The sequence below is a fragment of the Bactrocera tryoni genome, chromosome 4 (assembly GCF_016617805.1).
Source record: "Bactrocera tryoni isolate S06 chromosome 4, CSIRO_BtryS06_freeze2, whole genome shotgun sequence".
NCBI lineage: Eukaryota > Metazoa > Arthropoda > Insecta > Diptera > Tephritidae > Bactrocera > Bactrocera tryoni.
In genome coordinates, this window is record NC_052502.1 from 27,866,105 (window position 1) to 27,888,472 (window position 22,368).

General features: G+C 36.0%; 1 protein-coding gene across 3 annotated transcripts; it reads left to right on the top strand.

Annotated features, from left to right (window-relative positions):
* The first annotated feature begins 13,552 nt into the window (after positions 1–13,552).
* On the top strand, positions 13,553–22,160 carry LOC120775340 (trithorax group protein osa). 3 transcript variants are annotated; one of them, XM_040105484.1, is made up of 12 exons: positions 13,553–13,723; positions 14,186–14,409; positions 14,476–14,573; positions 14,784–14,938; positions 15,000–15,383; positions 15,449–15,585; positions 15,800–15,970; positions 16,118–17,306; positions 17,365–17,444; positions 18,870–19,439; positions 19,500–20,120; positions 21,692–22,160. In XM_040105484.1, the coding sequence occupies exons 2-12, from the start codon at positions 14,194–14,196 to the stop codon at positions 21,845–21,847; spliced, it is 3,777 nt and encodes a 1,258-aa protein (XP_039961418.1). In that variant the 5' UTR covers positions 13,553–13,723; positions 14,186–14,193; the 3' UTR covers positions 21,848–22,160. The 3 variants fall into 3 exon arrangements, with proteins under 3 accessions (XP_039961418.1, XP_039961420.1, XP_039961419.1); XM_040105486.1 differs by lacking the exon at positions 15,800–15,970 and having other exon boundaries at positions 21,692–21,847; XM_040105485.1 differs by lacking the exon at positions 13,553–13,723 and having other exon boundaries at positions 14,194–14,409; positions 15,842–15,970; positions 21,692–21,847.
* The last annotated feature ends 208 nt before the right edge of the window (positions 22,161–22,368 follow it).

Below are 22,368 nucleotides of genomic sequence, written 5' to 3' on the forward strand. Positions count from 1 at the left end.
CCTGAACGAGACGAAACCACTTTTGGACTGCCATAAACATTAGCCTCGGCATTGAGGTTGCACCACTTGAAAGAACGCCACCCGAGGTGAATTGTGCACAAGAACGAGCGATAATATTAAATGTATGAATGTATGTACATATGTACATACTATATGTAATTTGCACATTTACATTTAAGAAGTGTCATTATGTATGTGTGGTATAAGTACGCTATGATATCGAATGATTGACAGTTGTCGCCACTCGCTGCATTATGGGATTTTTGTATTTTTGCTCTGCATGATAAGATATCAGCATAGCAACATTTGCTCCATAGTCTCGCCCAAAGAATCGCTTGTATAAATGCAGACAGTCTAACTCAAATGCACTGAATAAATACAGTGAAAGATTTGTTGTACAAGAAAACAGATATTGAAAGAGACGAACTTTAGCTTTTAAGTCTACATAAGTAGAAAACCCCACCAACAATCGTAAAGGTGTACTTATTGCCTTATCAGTGTAGCAAAGGAACTGTATTGAACTCTTTTGTTGAGCAGCTATTCACCACGCATCAAACCCCACATACATACATACATATATTGTTTGGTTTAAACCTCTTTTGACAACGCGAGAAGTTATTACCCTTATAACGCAATGCTTGAATTTGGTTCTTCCATAAAACTTATATATAAAAACATATAGTACATTTATAAATTTATTTTGGGTTATACTAACAAAATAGTAAGAATAAATAGAGTTCAATCATATACACAATAATACAACCAGTTGCATTTTTTATAACTTGGATAAAGAAACCAAGCGAGTTGGATTTTTGTGGACGAACACAATACGAAAGATTTCATGCCATCATTGTAAACGGTTAAAGCTTTCAACAACTTCATCTATCTTGAAACCAGCATAATCAACGAAAATAATATCAGCCGTGATATTCAAAAGAGACCCACTCCTCACATTCCACGAACTAAGTTAATATCTTAAAAGTCATGGTGTTCGATGAACGTTCCTTTGAAAATTTTTTAGACCCTTGTTACAGGTTGAATATGCTATGACCGAATGAACCCAAAGTAACCAGCTCTAAAAGGTCTATAGGAGATAAAATAGCCGTAAAGTTGGAAATGTCGTCATGTCCAATGTCATTCGAACTCTACCCTTACGAGACTAAATCGCTATTGAGGCAGAAGGGTGTAGAACGGATAGATGCGTAGTTCAACTATCAGCCTGCAACCGAGTATGTACATCTAATTTCGGTGCTGGGTCATAAATAGGTAGTCGTGAACGAACTTGAGAGATTGCAAAGGGAAAGGTATTGACAGCAATGTACAGGCATGCGCCAGGCAAAGTTACTAATGGGCGGTTACAACCCCACATGATTCAAAAGTATTATAAATCTTCACATTGACAAATTCCGGCTCCTGGTGGTATCTTACACTGGGCATTACATGCTCAAGAAGCACCTGTTCAACATGGATATAGCTTTTTGGCAAACTGCCGGTTTTTTGACATGGAGCCGGAAACTCCGGAGTACTGGGCCTTTGTAGGTCCATGTGAAAGATGGGTGCAAAAGAAATTAGGTGGCAGTGAAATTTATCTCTATACTTTCAAATTATTTATATTCTTTGGTACAATCTTGGATTCAAAATATCAGGCTCAAACTGGAAATTCACCGAATGTTGAATGAACTCTGACCATTTTGAAAGAAACGAGGTCGAGTCCAAGTAAATAGCAAAATTTGCCAATTTGTCCTTCTTCACTTGGTCTTTTCAACGGAGTGGAGGTCTTCCTATTCCTATGTTTTACCCTGACGTCATGACCTAGCCAGCGTAGTCGCTGAGTCTCAAAACGGTGAACTATGTCAATGTCGTCGTCTCATACAGCTCATTGTTCCATCGAATGCGTTATTCGGCGTTGCCAATGCGCAAAGGTCCATAAATCTTCCGCAGAACCTTTCTCTCGAAAATTTGTAACGTCGACTCATCAGATGTTGTCATCGTTCATGCCTCTGCAGCATATATCAGGATGAGTGAATTATAGTTGAGTCTTTGTTCGTCGAGAGAGGACTTTACTTCTCAATTGAATACTCAGACCGAAGTAGCACCTGTTGGCTAGAGTGATTCTGCGTTGGATTTCGAGGCTGACACTGTTGTTGCTGTTGATACTGGTTCCAAAGTAGACGAAATAATCTACGATTTCGAAATGATGACTGTCACCAGGGGGTTGAAGCCAAGTCCCTCGTTCACCACTAGGCCCATTTTCTTCGCCTCCTTATCCAGTATGGCGAAAGCAAAACTAGCGGCGCGGGTTTTGAAGGTTTAATGCACTTAAATTCACAGATAATAGAGAATGCAGACACGATTGTAAATATTATAATTTTCAATTACTTATATTCCATTGAATTAATTGTGTAATTAATAAGCGTCAATGTTGAGGTTTTAATTTGTTAACTGCTTTTATTCAGATAAAACACCGACCTTTCGGTTACATAAAACCGACGGTTCTTGGAACGATACAATTTTATTTCGGCGTTTAAAAACCGGGTGATGATGGTCCCAAATAAACCAAGAAATTTACTACCTTCGTTCATTAAAATTAAAACAGCGACGTCTTCCGGAATCATTACAATTATTCATTCATTTATATATGCTCCACCTAATTATCACTCAATAACAATAAACATTTCAAACACCCAGTTGGCAATGGCTGAAGAAGATTCCGAAATGTAAGTGAAAATATTACAATTAACTATTTACAAGAAAAGTTTCGACATTACTGTTAATCCTCCATGTTATTTGTGACCATAGCACCTGTTGATCATAAACGAAAACTAAAAAAAATTTGCAGCCAATGGCACAATAGATAAAAACAACACAAGAGCAGGTTTTTACACACCAAAACACGGCACACTTTGCTTGTCACACTTGCGGATTGAGGATTGAAAGTCTTCCAGGTGCCAAGGAAACGAGTTTCTCAACCAACTAACACACTTTCAATCAATTACTGCTGCTAATCGTACAGGTGAATATTTGGAATTGAAAATTTTTGAATGACGCCTGCAGGCATTGTTCAATTTACTTGGTGATGTTGTTGATGTTAATAACATTTGTGGCTGGAGGCGAGATGCCATGAAGACTGCGGAGGAATTTTATTAATTGTTATGTGCAAAATATATATGTATGCATGCATGTGTGTGTAGGTGTTGTGGGTGAAGCCAAAAATACATTAAAATGCAAAATCAAGTAAAAAGTATGTTGAAGCTGGTGAATATCTGAAGCGCTGGCACGGAAAGTGGGCGGTTGAACTTAACAGGTTTGCCTTGTTTTGCGTCATAGGAAGCCTCAAAGGCTCTTAACAACATGTAACTCCCTATTAAACACATATGCTGCATGTAAATCTATTTTTCATGGGTTTGGTGTTTTACTGTTTTCGTTGTGGGTGCATTGAAGTGGGTGCTGAGACTTGCTTGTAATTCGGTAAGTGAAAGTTGTTTACGAAATTTAAGAATGTAATCCTGTTGAAATTAAATACAGTGGCGGCGGTAACTTGGAGAACGAAGGGGTCGAGCGAATTTATATTTCTAATGAAGCAAGCCCAGTACATTTTAATTATGGTTTTAGATGTGAAACGTGTCAAAGCTAGACTCGTATCAAAAGTTCTCAATCTTTTACGAAAACGACGACGAGTAGAAGTCGCAAAAGAGATATTTGACAATGTAGCTGAGGACCCTGCATTTATCAAACGCATCACTACTGGTTACCAAGTGGATTCATGATTATTGACGTCGAAACTATCCAACAATCTGACGAATGTCTCTCCAAAAATAAGTCGAAGCTGAAAAACCCAAAATTCGCTGAAGGCATTGAAAGCCGTTGTAGCCAATGCTTATAACATGTTTATGGCTTGCCTTGTCTTAAAAGAAGCCTATTTCGAAGGCTATAATAAAGGTGTAAAGCAAATTGTATTTTTTTTTGTCAGTCCGTGTCAAATTTGATCTGATGGTAAAGTGTACCATATGTAAAACATTTTATGAAATTATATATTATCCATTTGGATTCAATACTTTTTGCAATTTATGAGTCAAGTTAAGTCCACGATCATGTAATTTTTGATTCTTGCAAGCAAAAAACTGTCCAAGTGATCTTTGACGTCTGATTTGAGGTTAAGGTCGTTACATCCAAAAAAATTTGCAGAGACCGGAACAAGTAATAGGCCGAAGGTGCCAAGTCTATAGAATATGGTGTGTTCAAGCTGCAAAAGCTTTTTTTTGATCACCAAACTTGTATAAGGTCTCGCATTATTCTGGTGGAACTCTTTACTTTTTCTATTGAGCACTTCTGACCTTTTTTGCTTGAATGCATCACTCAATTTGTCCAGCTAATCATAATACAATTCAGAATTAATCGTAGTATTATCGGACAAAAGCTCAAAATCAAGGATTCTTTTGAAAACCCATCAAACATACAACATAACCTTTTCTTGGTGACTATCAGTCTTTGAAATGGTTTCAACTGGTTCATTGTTTTTATACCATAAATTCTTGAATTTTACATTCTTGGAAATAACCCACTTTTCGTCGCCAGTCACTTTTTAGATCTTACTAGATCGTCGCCGATCACTTCTTAGACGTTCGATAAGCTAATCATGGTCGTTAGCACGACGAAGCAAATCTTATTCTGTTAGAACATGAGGAACCCATATACCAGGCTTCAAAATTAACCCTAGACATTTCATTCACTTGTGAACGGTCGCATTAGACAAATTTAATCTCTCTGCAATCTGCATTGACCAACGACTTTATTTTATCCATATCGGCTTCAAGAACGCTTTCAGGACGTAGTGCATTCTCAAGATAGAAGTTTTGCAAAATAATTTTAGAATTGGCGTTCGATCAACACATCTTCTCCGTACAAATCACATAATTTTTGACATTTTTACTCTTATCATAGTAAAACTGTAAAATTTCCGAAAAACTGTTTTCGATCTACTATATTCAATAGGGCACCAGACAAAAAGTATTCCAAAAGATTTACGAAGAATTTTTTGGGCAAACAAGCCTTATTATACGTATATCAGCTGGTCAAATATACTTATAACGGTAAAAGTTGCCTTCAATGAGATCAACTGTTGTTATCAGACGAAATTACTTAGTGAACGACCAGTATATTAAATGGAAGAGTAGGAATTCATGGCAAATAGAAATAAATATAAACTTGTTAAATCAGCTCCGAAAGAGTTAAATGTACATATGTAAGCCTTTCAGCCACTACAGTTCAAATTATACCAACGCCTCTGGTAGTCTAATCAAATGAGTATGTACATATGTATGTATAAACATTTGAATATGCATATGGTAGGTGTGTAGGTGTATAATGCTAATGTGTAAATGCGCAGAATGCTAGGTATTTTTATCAGGTGAAGGAGTTTTAAACATACATATGTAAATATTTTGTTTACTAATTATTACAATGTTTGACTCAGCATGTTATTGTTTACACAGAATTTACAGGATTTTTGTAGTTAAAGGAATGAATATTTAAAAGATTATGTGATTGCTTGGTTAAAGCTTTTCTTCGTATTGGAAAAGTGGTGGAATGAAATTCCGACAATTAAATAATAAAGATAACACTGAGATAGAGAAAACGCTGGGCAGGCAAAAAAGTAGTAGGATTCCAGTGAAGTTTAGCGAAAGGTAGCTGTTTTCTGCTGGGAAATTCAAGGCTAGACATTTGCATTAATTTCCATGAATGGCTTTATTATTTTTCAGAGAATTCATAAATATTTTAAGAAGATCATTGTTTGATAAAATTATTTTTGAATGGAAAAATATTGTGATACCAAAATTCATTAATATTACAATGACACTGAGTGAAGAGAACCCACTATTCGTAAGTGGTTTGATAAATTCTGTTAGGATCGCCCTAACATCCATCAGCGAAAGCCAAGAAAGCTGTGGATTTCCAAAAAATGCTGGATGGAAACATCATCCAATCTTAAAACTCTTAGGTTCGCCGCAGGCATGTAAATAATTAAATACAAAATGGAAATTCAAGTCAAGTAAAAAGTCAAATTTTAAAAGCTGGTGGTGTTCTCTCAGAGAGTTTTCAAAACGAAATCGCGCAAACTTTATTTTAGAAGAAGAAGAAAGAGCTGTTGCATCAAATGATGAGCAAATGTTTTTTTGGAAGAAGAAGACGAAAGAGCTGTTGCATCAAGGCAATGTACTGTGGTATAAATCAACGAAAGGAATGACAAAATTGCATGAATTCTACTTCGAATTAATTCAGCACTTAAAGTTTTTGATACTACCTCCAGCTAATTTTTACGTTATCAAATGTTATTACGATTCGTTCATTCTGAACGCAAAGCCACTACACAAGTCTAGTAAACTGTCTAGACAGTAAGATCTAGCTTTTAGTCAAACATACATATGTACTTCCATACTAGACCTACCTATCTGCGTTCTGGCCACAGCGTAATCATCGGAAACTGTAAAGTCGATAGGCTTGCAAAAAAGGTCCATCCAAATCCTATTAGGATGGGATAAAAGCTGGTGGTCCTCTGTTTTCTGTTTCTATAGTCTGCAAGTTTAGCAACCGATAATCAAACCAGTACATTTCGAAACCCCACAATGACAGGTGCTCTAACTGGATACTGGCCTATTGTTACTCACGTGATAAGGCTAATAATTTTGGAGAACCCAACTTGTCAAAGGTTCATAGAAGAGGATGAAGTAGGAACTTTTTGTTCCATTGACCAGCTGGAATTGATATTAGCCGCCTTTATAATTTTGGGACACAGTCAAGGCGCTTTCCCAGAATGCAACGGGCTTTTTTATCCATAACTAGAAGGCATCGCAACGTATTTACCTAACCTTCCTTACCGAAAAGTCATTAACATATTCGCAGGAAAGAAATTGTAACTCAATATGGTATTGAAAAGTTGGAAGAGACTCAGCGGGTTGAAGAATAACATTGAATTCTGTGGAAAAAATGTAAGCGATATGGGCTATTCAGACAGTCTTGTATGTCATTCGTCAAATTTATATCCTCACAATCATTGTACATTGAACTTTTTTATCCTAATTGAGATTCCTTGAAGATGAGGTAGAATAATGACTTTAGATTTGCGATCCTCTTTCTTTAACATTAATTAAAATGTGATGTTTTATTTATATTTAACATTATATTTAGCATCTCATTTAATCAGTCAATACCAACGAAAAATACTAATAAACAACCTACATACAAAGTACCAGAAGTCAAGTTCATTTATTATTACAATATTAGAAACAAAACAACACCTATAAATACACATTGGTAAATGAAATAAGAAGGAATAACTACTTGAGCACAGAAAAATGTCAATATTGTTATTACATGCAGCTGATTTACACCTGCTATTATTTAACCGCACACTGTACGTAACATCTGCATATGCATCATGGATGCACTTTCAGGCTGCTCAACCACATGTTCACGTTTTTTGTGACGCTGTAAGGTGGCATCAGCTGTTTGCAACGCATAACGCCCACACAAAGCAGCGTTGCAGCGTCATATCCTCAGCAGCAGACATTATCGTACCTTAAACGTCATTATGGCGACATAACAGGAGCTGCCATAAACATTTCATCACATGCGCCACATATCCACGTAAATGCATGCGTATGTGTGTATGTGTGAATTTAACATGTTAACATTCATCGGCCCTCTTTTGCAAAGTCAAAGCCGACGCTACGGTTGACGCAGGCACCAGCTTCGACGCAAGCGCAGTTGCTATTTCAAGGGAATGTTTGTGAGGTAGGACGGCAGAAGTGCGAAAAGCATAAATTAATTTCTTGTTGTCAGTGATTTCTTTTGCAGTTAAGAATAACAGTTTTTCAAGACCGACGCCAAGCCACGTCTGCGAAATAACTAGCATCCAGCCATGATAGTGGACCACCCAGGCAAGCCAACAACAAAAAGCATTATCAAATGTTATTTGCGGCGCCTACTTAGATTTCCTAGGCATGTGCACTTTGTCAAGATGCAGAGCTTGGACATATGATGTTATGGCACGCTTTCATAAGCGCGGTATTACTTTTGTATATATTAGCGAGCTAATTGAAACTTGTTGGTTTAGCGTTTGGTGCATTAAAATGCTTACTGCACTAGGCAAGGAACGCGCCATGAATGCAGTTTAGAGCTATGTAGAAACTGAAGACGGAGATTTTGTCGTGCTTGATGCTTCTTTAAATTGGTATTTATAACCTTTTTGATAATAATATCAAGTGAAGATCAATTCAAATCTTTTTAAAGTCTCTTAGGGTTTCATCGAAGATTGTGCAGGAATTTCTTGTTTTACAGGGAAGTAAAAGGACTGAGTCGATTTAAAAAAAATGTTGAACCAATCGTTACAATTCTTTAACAACTTTCAAAATAGGCTCTTTCTGCGTCGATGCAGCACTGCCAGCGCTATTTCCAAACATTGAAAGCGTCACGGAAGGCATCCTCCGGAAAAGCCTTGAGAGCCACGGTGCATGCAATGTCCAGGGGGAACAAATTCATGTTGGACGATACCTTTGATGTCAAAAAAGACAATGAGCATCGTTTTTCACGGTCTTCATCAGCGACCTCTTCCCGGCCCGTCAAAAAGGCCTGGTGCCACCGAAACAGACCACTTCTTGCTAAAGCAACATATGGGTGAACCTGCTTGATCATATCAAACGTCTCTGTCGCAGATTTACCGAGTTTCACACAGAATTTAATCGTGTACCTCTGCTCTATAACGCTGAATTTTCGGCTAGCGCCTCTCACAGAAACACGTCGCGGGAAAATGTTTGTCCTGACTCTCCAGGTGCTCGAGACTACTGTCCAGCCACTCGTGCGTTAGCTAGGAACGCCCTCTACCGAATCCAGTCAGTGCACGGACGCTCCGAAGTATAGTCGCGGCGGAAGGAAATCAGTCCTATTACTTTCCGGACAAACCCTGAAATTATATAATTCGTCTCGAATGTAATTTGTGTTCAACCCCAATCCTGACTTCTTTACTTTTATTTTGCCACATCTTATGCCGCCGCATGTGGCAAGTGGCACAGCATGAGGTACCTACATTTATATACAGACTGCATATGTATTTACATATACTTATGTATGTATATAAACCTATTATACTGATATAAAAAGCACCACATGTAGCCGCTTTTACGCACACGTGCGAGTGGAAGATTCTTTTTATTATTGAAAATTATGCACACGTGACGTAGTCAAAAAAGGACGTGGCTTTCCATGTTCTTTCAAGCAAATTGCCTCTACACTATAGAACTGATCCACGCTGCACTTTCAATACACCTCTCATAATCACTTTTTGATAAAGCTTTGTGTACTTCTAGCCATAACGTTTAGTCCCTTGGTAAAAAATGTTCGAAGTTACTTGGGTCTCTTCAGTTTTCAGTTACAAAAACTTTCCTAATAATTCTAGCTCTAAAATCGTAGAAGATTATGTTAGGTTAAGAAGTCAATCTTAGCAGGTATCTCACTTGATATCAAAACGACTATATTAGACCCTCATTAATCGACAAAGCGCTTTGAGCCTATCACAAATTGGTTAAAGCGTCTGTAAAACTAAGGGAGATATTTCAACATCAGTCCTGCAAAGGCCGCATAATGAAGGAAAAGTGTATGGGAGTTTCCACCGCACCGTATTTCATACAATTGCGTTCGATAAGATTTTTAACCTTACCGCATGAATGCTTATTGGACCATGTCTTACGATTGCGGTTAGATGAATTTAGCTAAGAGCTAAATTCAGTAGATCACCTGCGTTTCACTCTAGGCTGAACGGATCATGCAGTCGCACAGAAGTTGGTCGTCGACAATTGCTAAGCACACGTAAGCTCCGTAGGTCCATAACTAGAACGCAAAATGACAATAGAGATCCAGCTCATTCCCACTTCGTTGTAAGCGAGACATGGGTGTCCTCTCTGGCTAGTTAATCGGCTTTACAGCTACCAGCCATTTCGTTTGACCAAACACCCAAACGAGTCTGAGTTAAACCGTAGAAACTAAACTAAAATAACTGAGAAATTTCTAAAGAACTTAGTGCAAAAAGCTCTAAACACCACTTGTAGAATAAAGGAAAACATCATATTTTGAAAAATTTCAACTGATTATGATCTAAAATATTAATATTAAACATAGTTTCTTGAATACCGGTTTATCACTTATAAAAAATAATGAAGAGTAGGAATAAGTATGTACATTGTACGTATGCAGTATGCAAAATAGTTTCAGATTATCATTATATGAGAAGAAGCAATAAATATTATATCTTACAAAAACGTGGAACTTTTAGAAAAGATAAAAATGGCTTTTTTTTAATTCTAAATATTGTTAATTAATGTATACCATATGCAGATATTAATAAATTTTTTTCTATCACAAATCGGCTTTCATTACTCTTAGCATTGCTTTAATTTCACAACATACTGGTTGGCGCTGCGATAGCAGGCAGTAAGCAACGCGCTACTTAAGAATAAGGTGTGATGAATGAATAATCAGTAGCGCGGCAGTGGGGATAAAGATTAATACATATGTATTTAACATTATCGGCATGCAAAAATACTATTGTACCTGCATACGTCACTGCCACTTTTTTTTGTTAAATTTTGTTGTAATCAGTAGTTTTTAGCAGACATATGCGCTGTTGTTATGTTATTGATTTTGCCCAAACGATTTACATATACAAGTACATATGTTCGGCTATGGAGTAGAACAGCAATAACATCAAAGAAGCCAAAATTAACAGTGGCGGCTTTCAAATCATTTAGAGCTGGCTAATTTTGCGGAAATAATTATATGAATTGTTAAAATAATTTGCGAGCTCTGTAATTGCTACGCAGCGCCAGACAAAACGACATCGTTGACAATGCCAACGAAAACGACAACAACAACAGGTATGCGTGTTACCCCCGACAACGTGTTGGTTGTTATTGTATTACAAAAATGCTATGACACCTTTTTCTTTGTGATTTCATAATCAATAATGATTTTCGTTTGCTTTATCACAAGAACACTTTAACTCCGCTGTCTAGAAACTCCTTTCACAGCAATCAGCAATCAGCAACACAACATTATACAAATTATGAAACCCAATTAATCATAAAAATATGCAAATAAAAGCAAATTATCTTTAAATATTCTACATATGTATATATAACAAATGTACACTAACAAAAGCTGCAGAGCACACAACTGATAGGTGAGGGTGGGCAGCTGCGTGCTGTGGCGAATGGATGACTGCATGGAACGTCTAAATATTATTTGTTTAACGAGTTTGCTTAGATTTTAATAGACATCGAAACGTTAAGATTGCATAAACTGAACATACGTACGAAACTTATAATTCTTATTTATGTAATATTTATGTATATGTATAACAATTTGCTTAACAAATTCTACACTGTAAAACTCACATCTCTTCCAGACAACTTTAGTCGCGGTAACAGCGCGAACTTGAAGTTTACTCCAGACTTCATTGACTTGAGATTTTTGACTGAGCAGCGCTGAGTGCAGAAAAGCAAAGCGAAGTCCACCAAAGAGCCAGGCAATTACAGTCTAGCCTACCCACCCAACGGCTTGCCGACTGCTATGTGGACGCAGACGCAAAGGCAAAAGCAGACAAGTGCTACACTAAAGACACATAAGTATGTATGTACGACAGCACGCACGATGTCTGCAAAGGCAGCACAGGAGACGGCAAAGTGGCCAACTAGCGAAGGCGTTGAATAAGTTTCAGTCAAACGTTTGCTGCAGACTGCAACTTAAACACTCACTATCGTTTAGTTTAACTAGCATACACAACACACGATTTGCACAATATACACAAATAACTTTTAATGATTAAAAACTCAGTTAATCTCTTCGAAATAATTAATTACTTTTCATTTTACATCTATGCACAGAGAAATGGCGGAATTAACTGATGCTGCTGTCAGTATGCATATTTATGCTTGCACGCCTGCATTGCTGTCATTTACTGCGCATGTCCCGTTAAATGTCATTTTTACAGTATTTCATATGTTAGCGCAATAAAAACTGACGTGCAATTGGTTGAAGCTCTGCTAAAGTCGACATTGTTTTCATTATAACTGGGTTCATTGTTGTTTTTGGTTGGGTTAGTGTGGGTGGCGACGCGGCACAAATTCAAAAAAACTAATATTAGCGCCATCTGACGTCCAATTTGAGTTATTCAGGGTAAAAAAGCAAGTGTATACAGATTAGAGTTAAGTTTATACAACAATTTTACTTCACAACCGGAAGAATTTAACATACTTTGATGTCCGTTACTGGCGTAGCTTGATAGCGAACGCCTAAAATTATGCCCTGAATATCACTGTTATATATGAATTTATTCGTTTTTAATAACAGCAGAGAATGTTAATAAATAGATAATAACAGAGAATGTTAATAAATAGAGAAGGCACAAACTGTAGACACAAACGGAAGGCGGCACTGTTAGATGGATGTACCAAAATGTAAATTATTATGAGGGAACATTGAAAAGGGGCAAGTTCGAAAATGAAATTACACCACGGCACGAACGTGCATACATACATACATATGCATGCCCAGATGTTCTTTGGCATAAATATCAACAAAAATTAAAGAAACAACAAGAAAATTAATTCAATTAATTGAAGAAAATGTAAATAGCATTCGAGCAAGCTTAAATCAGAAATTGAAGTGTTCTCTGATGTTCATTTCCGAAACGAAAAGTGGCAACGTTGAGCTAGTCGAATAACAACATTTTTTTTATCATCATCATACTATATATGCCATTAAATAATATTTTTTTTATAAAATTGACATTTGTATGAACTCCTTTATTACTTCCATATGTTCTAAGCCACACTTCATATAGTGGTTTTATAAGTTTACTATAAGCTTTTATAGTTAGGATTATAATACATTGATTTTGATGATTTGTATCGGTAATTCATGCGCATCGATAATTCATTTAAGAATATTCGTTGTTTCTTTTTACTGCCCTTTCACCGTTTCACACATTGCTTGTGTATTTCTAAAGTTTCGAAGTTAAATTTTTCGACGTTCTGTCATGTGGAAACTACAAGTTAGTACCCAAAAAATTTGATTTAACATTTACACCTTCGCCATTCATTAGCATTATCTGCTCTTGGGGAGATAAGGACGTGCCCAAGTATTAAATCGATGTGTTACGAACTGAGACTAATTTCTATATACAGATATAATATATAATTTATATATACGGACCGACAGATGAATTGACCGAGATAACTAAATAGCCTCAGCTCGTTATTCTGATAATTTATATAAATACTTTATACAGCTTGAATACATCTATACAAGTAGATATTTTATTTAAATTTAATCCCTCTTTTTGCAACCCTACAAAATTACCGATTGTAACCCTATAACAATAGTACCGTTTTTTGAGGAGTCCCTTTTCGAATTTGAATCTTTGGTGTTTTGCAATTTGCATTTTACTGTGAATTTTATCGCATCTCGTTTATTTTAACACGTAGTAAAGAACAAAGCGAACATCGTTGTTGAATTATTTTATAAATTAAATTTTAATAAACAAATCATTTTATGCAACAATTGTAGTGCAAGTTTGTGATTGTGTTTTTTGCCGCTTAGCGCTTTCGTTGGAGAGAATTTTAATGTATTAAAGTTAATATTTACTACTGCTGCTATAAAAAATATTAAAAAGGTTTGTAAAAATTGTTTATCGTACAATAAAAAAGTTGTAGATTAACTTTTTATTTATTATTTGTCAAAGTGCTCAGTTATTGTTAATCCATTAACTGTACCAATAAATATGTATAAGAATAACTGTTAAAAGTCCTTGAAATGTGTTGTGTGTATATGAGAAGATTTGTGTATGGAATAATTGCGAAGAACTGTACAGTTGCGTGCATTGAACTTTTAACTTAATACATTTTGAATATCGTTAGATAAATGGATACTATTTATTATGATAAGTAACATATTTTAACCACAAATATTTGTTAATATCACAACAGTAATGACCAATTGTTATACGATTTTTTCTAATTCGATTTGAGGTTAGGTACAAATGACCAATAACTGCAGTTTTCGTTAACAATCACACAATTTATGTTATTTTGGATTAATTTTTATTGTTATTTACTTTTTTTTCTTGCTGTACAAGTTATAACTATGCAACGACAATTCACATCTGGCAGCCGCCAAGCGCCTGACCCATTTGACCAATTTTTGGAGGAGAACAATTTTTATCGCAAGCACACAGCACGCGATGCTTCATGCCTGTTTCGTGTAATTTCGGAGCAAATGTATGACACGCAGCTGCATCATTTGGCCATACGCAAAAAATGCGTACGCTATATGCGCAAGCATCGTGACTATTTTGCGCCGGTATGATACCTAAAAAAATACTTGTGTTCTAATTTTAAAAAACATAAAAATGTATTTTATTCATAGCTCGTTGAACGAGATTTGGATGAGTATCTAGATGATATGTCGAAACCTAAAACGTACGGGACCCTGATCGAACTGCAGGCGGTTGGATATATGTTCCAGTAAGTACGACCGAAGTTAAGATAACTATGTATATACATATGTATGTATGTATATTTTTTATCTATACCTTGTGCAAATTATTATTTTTGATATAGGGAATTCTTTTGGTCTATACATAACAAATTAATAATTTAATGGGTTTTGTTGGCGGCACAACGTTGATATTTTCTTTACAAATTAAGGTTTTAAGTTAATATTTTATTTTTCAGACGAAATGTATTGCTGTTTGAACCCTTTAACTTGGGCAATTTTTATAGTTCTCGCTCTTACTTCAATGATGTATTTCGAGTATTCTACACTCCCGAAAGACATTTCGATTCTGTTTTTACTTGTGACTATATAAAAGATGCAGCTATTTGCCAGGGTAAAAACAAATTTTTAAATACTTCACTTTAACATTAAAATTATTTGAATACCAATTATAGCCATATGCTACGAAATCCTCTACAAAGATTTATATAAGTTGCCGGATGTTGCATTTGCCGTTGAGCACATGTTACATTCGCCGACTTTGGATGCTATGGAGTACACTTCCGAAAGCAATGACGACGGCTACTGCACTCGTATAGTACTAACGGATGGGCGTAGTTTCCACTTTGATTTGCCAGATGAAACTAATTGCATATTAGAAAATTATGAACTTTGCCATTTCCATCATACGAATTTTCCACGTTTATCGGATGATTTGCATCGCGAAATGAAAATACACACAAATTGCGATGATTTTGAAAAGTCCGCATTGTGTAAGACTGCGGAATCATTGCTTCCGCATAAATATATATCTTGTGTGCGCCAATTGTTGCAAGAAGGTAGATAAGAGATCTTTTATTTATTGTATAAGTGATTATAAGTTTTTCATTACTCTTCGATTTAGGTATAACACCGTTTCCGTATAAAGTTGCCAAAGCGTTGGATCCAAACATGTATCGGAATATCGAATTCGATGCTTGGAATGAGCAACGAAAAGAGCAAAAACTTCAAAACTGGTACAATGGCGATACAAATTTTAAGGTATTTATTTAGTCAATAAGTGCGCATGCATGTCGTTTGCTTGTCAATTAAAATGAATGAACTAACAGTTTGTTCCTTCTATGTGCCTAACATACAATAAAATCCGGTCAACGGTTTGTGCTTGTCATTCTTATACGTCCTCTTCCAAATTGCTGTGTCCTGTCTATCCAATTCCAATTTAATGTTTGTTCATGTGTAACTGTTTAAACTGAAGTTGATACGCTGCCAGCAAACACGAGTTCATAAAATCTTCCAGGTGGGAGCCAAATGTCATGTGAAGCTATGCAAATCCGAAAATGATGTATACACTTGTCATATACAAGAGATTGCAGTTGACAAAGGCTACTGCATTGTTTTTATCGAACAATTAGGCGAAAAGCGTTTGGTAAGATGTAAAATAATTTAAAAATTAAACAATAAACATAAAACTTTGTAATGAAAATGTCCGAACTTTTGGTTCAATCATTAAATAATATGCATGCTTTAAGAAATTTCCATACCAAAAATATTAATATATAATTTACTACCACAGGTACCGTACGAGTCACTAACTCCGCTACCACCGGATCAATTTAAGCCATGGTCGCTACCGTATCGCTTTCAGCGTCATATGCAAAAGTATAGTTCTGTACGCCTGACACGTCACTACAATTACCGTTTCAAGCTGAACGGGCAATTTGCATCTGCGCATGAATACTGTGCAGCCCCCTTGTCGCCCAATAGTAAGTCAGCCGACTATGTGCCTGGTATAATGGATAGTGATGCCAGTGAGAAAGACGAAAAGCAGCATTATGTTTCAGCTGCTTCACATCATCGTAACGGTTGCTATTATAAATTAAAACAATATACACATTTTGAAAATTTCCGTGCACATACTGTTGAATATTGCGCAATGCCACTAACTGTTGAGCATGCGCCACGTGAGCAAGAATTGAAAAGTGGCAATGCTAATGCAACGCCATCGCATGAGAATCAAACCAATGTGGTAGCGCGCACCGTTGTACCAGAAACACGTATAAAAACGGAAACAAACGTGCAACAACAGCAGCAGCAACAACAACAATGCATGCGAGCACCTGAAGAGTTGGTGGGTACTTTCAATCCAATAGAACAATCGGCTGGCATAGGCGCACCTGCATTTATTTTGCCTGATTTTCATTATTTATATCCTGTACCTCAGTACGCGGCTGGTATGCCTGAGGAATACTATACATATGGTTATGATCCCGCAATGCATCCACCACCCGCTACAGCGCTAATGCCAACCGGTTATTATATGTATCCACCACCAGGTGCTCCACCAGCAACTTTTGCACCGGCTCCTAATAATTTTTACATGCCAACTGCTGCACCATTGCCACCACCACTCATTACAGCGGCTACTGCACCGCATCCACCATCAGCGGTTGCACCTAATATTGCTGCGCCATTTTATCAAACTAATACGCATTTCGGTAGCATGACACCAGCTGGTGCCGTCGAGACGCCTTCAATGCAAAATGCTGCAACGCAAGCGTATGAAACGCCGATCACTCATAATCGAAGCAGTGGACAAACTCCAAATATGAACACACCAGTAACTGGTCGCATTAATTGGGATGCTAAGAAATCGGTAGAGGTGAGTGGCGTAGATTTGCCAACTGATGTTGCCACTCTGCGGCACTTTTACAACCTGGGTTTGGAGTATCATTTGATGCACATGAAGCAACGTTGCAATGAAGGTAGGTTATGCAACTATGCATATATTACTTCTGTAAAATATTACTTGTATAATTTCAGACAACGCAGCGAAAGCGACGGGACCTCAAGGTGTCACAAAAGTGAATGGCGGCAATCAAAATGAAGACGTTACGCTAGAGGTTTGTAAGTCCGTATTATAAATTCATAAAAACAAGGAAAAATGTTAACATGACTTGCACCGAAGCCATAATGTCCCATGTTTTCCATATAAGATACTTTTGATCGTTCAGTTTCTATAGCTGGTATATGTTATAGTGGTACGGTATCGGCGCTTCTCAAAAACTGAGGGACTAGTTCACGTATATACACACAGACGGACGGACATGGACAAATCGATATCAAATTTGATATATATACATATGTACATATAGTCATGGACAGAGAAATAGCACACTTTTAGCTTGTAATAAAACGACGTTTATTATTGATGTAAACAAAATACAAATTGAATTTTTTCATTAGCATAGCATAAATTGAGGAATAAGTAAGTTGTGTACAAAAAATTATATAATTTTCCATAGTTACCTTCAAAAATTATTGAGTTTCCAATTGTGTATTTCGGTTTGGTTCGGTTAGAAATAGCTCAGTAGGCCGTTTCTTTATCATAAATGTGGTGTTATTGCTTTTAAGCACTCACAACGTTATAATTTTGTATTGTGTCTACAATTTTTCAAAATTGCTTGGCATCGTCGAGGCAAATTCTCCTCTAACTTCTAGCACCTACTTCGTTTTTCACCATTTTTCAATTTCTTAGCAATCTGCATCCTAAAATCGCTCCATAAATTTTCAGTGGGGTTTTCATCGGGACCTTGTGCTAGCCAGTTCATGACGTCAATACTTTCGCCAGTGCTGCCTACTTTGGATCATTGTCATGCATAAAAATCCAATCCACAGGCATCGATTCGAGTGGGAATGGGTCCATAGCATTTTTGAGAATGTTGAGATATGAAAATTGGCCCATTATAACATGTAACCTTACTAATGAACCAACGAAGTACCAGGAAAACGCTCCCCAGACCATCACGCTACCGCCGCCGTGCTTAACAGTTTTTATGTTAGCTATAATATTTCGGGTGATTTAAAACGATCAGCCTTGTTTTTTCTAATGATGGTTCTATCAGCGTGTTCTGTTGTTCTAGGTGCAAGAGTTTGCGGATTATTATTATTTTTTTTTTTATCAAATTCGGATCTTTATACCATTTTCCACGAACTATTCATAATTTTGGCAATCTGAGTTTTATTTTTGAATTTTTTGTATAGATCAAAAAGCAATCTCCTCTTTTTTCAGAGTACAATGCAAATTTTTGATAATTTTTCCCAATATATTACTTTTTTTTATAACAGGTACATTAAAACAATGTCTTTTTTCGACGACTGCCAATTAATAATGAATATTTTTACAAATAACCAAATGTGTGCTATTTATCTGTCCATTACTATATATACCCTGCTCAGCGTATAATTATAATGACTGCGAGTTACTATTTTATTTTCTTTCATGTAAAAACGTCTCAAAAATATTAATCAAAATTTTCTAATTTCAGCCAAAGCTTGATTCTAACAACAACAGCATGCAGAATCAAAATTTGACTACACCGCAAACAAACAACATTAACGGTGGAAATAACACGTCGGGTATTACACACACAACACATAATCAAAATAGTAATAATCATGTAACTGGTGGCGGCGCCAATAGTGGTAGTGGTAAAAGTGGTGGTGGTCACATGCACAGGCGTTTTCCATCCCGGTATTACAACAGCAATAAGGAGCGACCACTTTTTTTACGTAATCAAAACAATGCTAACTCTAATGTGCATAGCTCAAATAACCACAATCAAAGTGATTATAATAATAGCAATGGTAATGTTGGTAATAAGTATGCCAGTTCGCTAAAAAGTAATGGCGGTGGACACTATAATTCAAATCGCAGCAATACGCCAAATTCAACAAATAGTCATACGTCAGGTCACAATGCAAAAGCTGCAAACCTTAACACCCCTGGCATGGGTAGTGGTGTAGCCTCACTGGCGGTTTCAGTTGCCGAACATGGCATGCCATCTCCGCAAGGAAACTTTGATAACGCTAATGGTGTTGGTAAAATGATAACACATGTGAGTAAGCGTTAGAATTTAAATTTTAAATAATTATTATAAATATGATTTCTCTTATAGCCACAAATGCCTGTATACCAAACTCCGAATGGAAACACTTTAATAGCTGCACCTTACAATCCGTACAATGAGTTCAATGGCGATCCGTCTATGTCGATTGCTCCACCAAATACGGCCACCGGTGGTGGCATTATCCTCCACATGCCAATGCCAGCACCAGCGCATACTTTTGGCATTTACGCTCCCCCACAACCAGGACCACCACCAGGTGCTTCTATGGGCATGCATCCCACACCAACATCAACAGCTGTAACCTACGGTGTAGCACCAAATGGTGGTCCACCACAACAATTTATGCCATCACCATCAGATGCAGTACCGATACAGGCGCCATCAAATGGCTACTATCCTACACCAGCAGAGCTTACAACCGTTGAACCTAATGGCACAATGCATGCTGGCGGTGACGGATTACAGTTTCAATGTATACCGTATCCTGGTACTGCACCTCCTCCACCAATGCCTTTTTATTACACAGCTGGTTCTGCGGTAGCGCCAGCCGGTGGTATGCCAATGAATGGTATTGCAACGGTACCACAACCGCAATCTTCTACTGGTAGTGTTAATGGAGGTGGCTGTGGTAATACAGCTGGTGTGGCAGGTGGGCCATCTGGACCCCAGGTATGCAATTTTATTTATAATAGTATTTAAGTTATATGCATAGCTGTGCTATGTAAATGTCGTAAATTTGTAATAACAGATCTCCGACTTAAGTTATTCTCTGGAGAGTAAAATTACTCTTGTCCGCATCAGAATTCAATTTGAAAAAAACTTGTAATAGATTTTCAGTAGTAGAATATTGTTGGTTTGATATTCTAATCAGAATAGAAATATTATGGTTGCCTTTAAAACACTTAAAAACCCTAACAAAAGAAAATATATAAGAAAACTAAAAAATTTAAAAAGTAAAAAAAAAAAATTAAGAGAAAAAATACAATCATAACATTTAAAGAATTTAGAAAAATAAATTACAAATAAAATAAAAAAACAAATAAAAAATATAAAAAAAATTAAAAAATAAATAACAAATACATAGAAAGAAAAGAAATAAAAAAAATAATAATTAAAAAAACATATGTACATATATAAACAATGTAAATTTATAATTTTATTAATTGTGAATGTTTTGATCATGGGAGATATTGGCGTCGAGAGCCAAAAACACTTTAAAAAAAAATAAAAAAAAAAGATTTTTTAAATATTTAAAAAAATTAAAAAAATAAATTTAAAAAAATAAATTTAAAAAATATTTAAAAAAATAAAACAAAAATTAATAAAATTTAATAAAATTAAAAAAAAAAAGAAAAAACGTTAACTTCGGTTGCACCGAAGCTAAATACCCTTCACAGTCGCATTTCTGTTAGTAACTATGTGTTCAGTTTGGATGGAAGCTATGTCTATGCTATAGTAATCCGTTCTGAACAATTTTTTTTGGAGATTATATTGTTGCAGTAATCCATGCCAAATTTCGGAAAGATACCACGTCAAATGCGAAAGTTTTACATACAAGTCCTTGATTCCGATCGTTCGGTTTGATGGCAGCTATATGATATAGTTAACCGATTTGAACAATTTCTTCGGAGATTACGTTGTTGCCTTAGAAAATAATCTGTACCAAATTTCGTGAATATATCTTGCCAAATGTCAAAGTTTTCCTTACAAGAGGTTGCTTCCGATCGTTCAGTTTGTATGGCAGCTATATGTTATATTGGTCAGTTCCGATATCAGTTCCGACAAATGAGCAGCTTCTTGAAGAGAAAATGACGTTCGCAAAGTTTCAAAACGATATCTTAAAAACTGACTGACTAGTTTGTATATATACAGACAGACGTCTGTCCGGACATGGCTAAATCGACTCAGCTCGACATACTGATCATTTATATATATATACTTTATAGGGTCTCGGACCCTTCCTTCTGGGTGTTACAAACTTCGTGACAAACTTAATATACCCTGTTAAGGGTATAATTAAAGAAAAAATAAAAAACAATAAAAAAATTAAAGAAATAAAAAAATAATAAGAAACTACCTTAAACTAAACAATCTGTACAATGTTGGTCACATCTTGTTCTATCGCTTTTATTATTATTAAATTACAATTACACATACATTTTTTTAACAAATCTATGGGCATATATTTGTTTTAACATTTTTTTTTCTCAATATTTCATTTATTTTTATTTACTTTGAAGGGCTACTGGTGTCAACCGCCAAATGCTTTGCTACCACTACCAACATCAACGCCACAAATGAACGGCTCCTCTGCTTGCGTTTCAACATCCAGCAACAATAGCACGCCAAATATGACCACAAACACCACAAATAGCCGTCCACGTGACAGCAAATAAAAACAATTAAAATTTCTTTTAAAACATAACTAACTAACAGGTAATATTCTAAATACTACTCTGTAAACTGTATATACTGACTCCATGGCAAAATCTTTTTACTTGATTTTACCAAATGTGTTGGGTGTAAAACGAGTTGGGTTGACGATAAATGTTGTAAACAAACACTTGTAACACTAGAAAAAAAGCTGCACTCGATAAACGTTTTCATGCTGATCATGATTCTTTGTATTAATGCAAGTCACTACAGTTTTCGTGTTTTGCAATTGTAATAACCAAAAAAAAAACTTATTAGAAGTAAAAAGTATGTTGTTGTAGCATTTTGCTTTTAGTGAGGACGTTGCCTCAAGCGTAACGCTAAAAATAACTAAACTAAATCAAATTATTAAATAATAATTATACGTTAGTATTAAATATATTTAGTTATAAATATTTTCGTATATTTGAAATATTTTTTTAGAAAAAAAATTATTTGCGGAATACAATGTCACTGTAAAAGCGTTCGCAACCCAATTTTATTC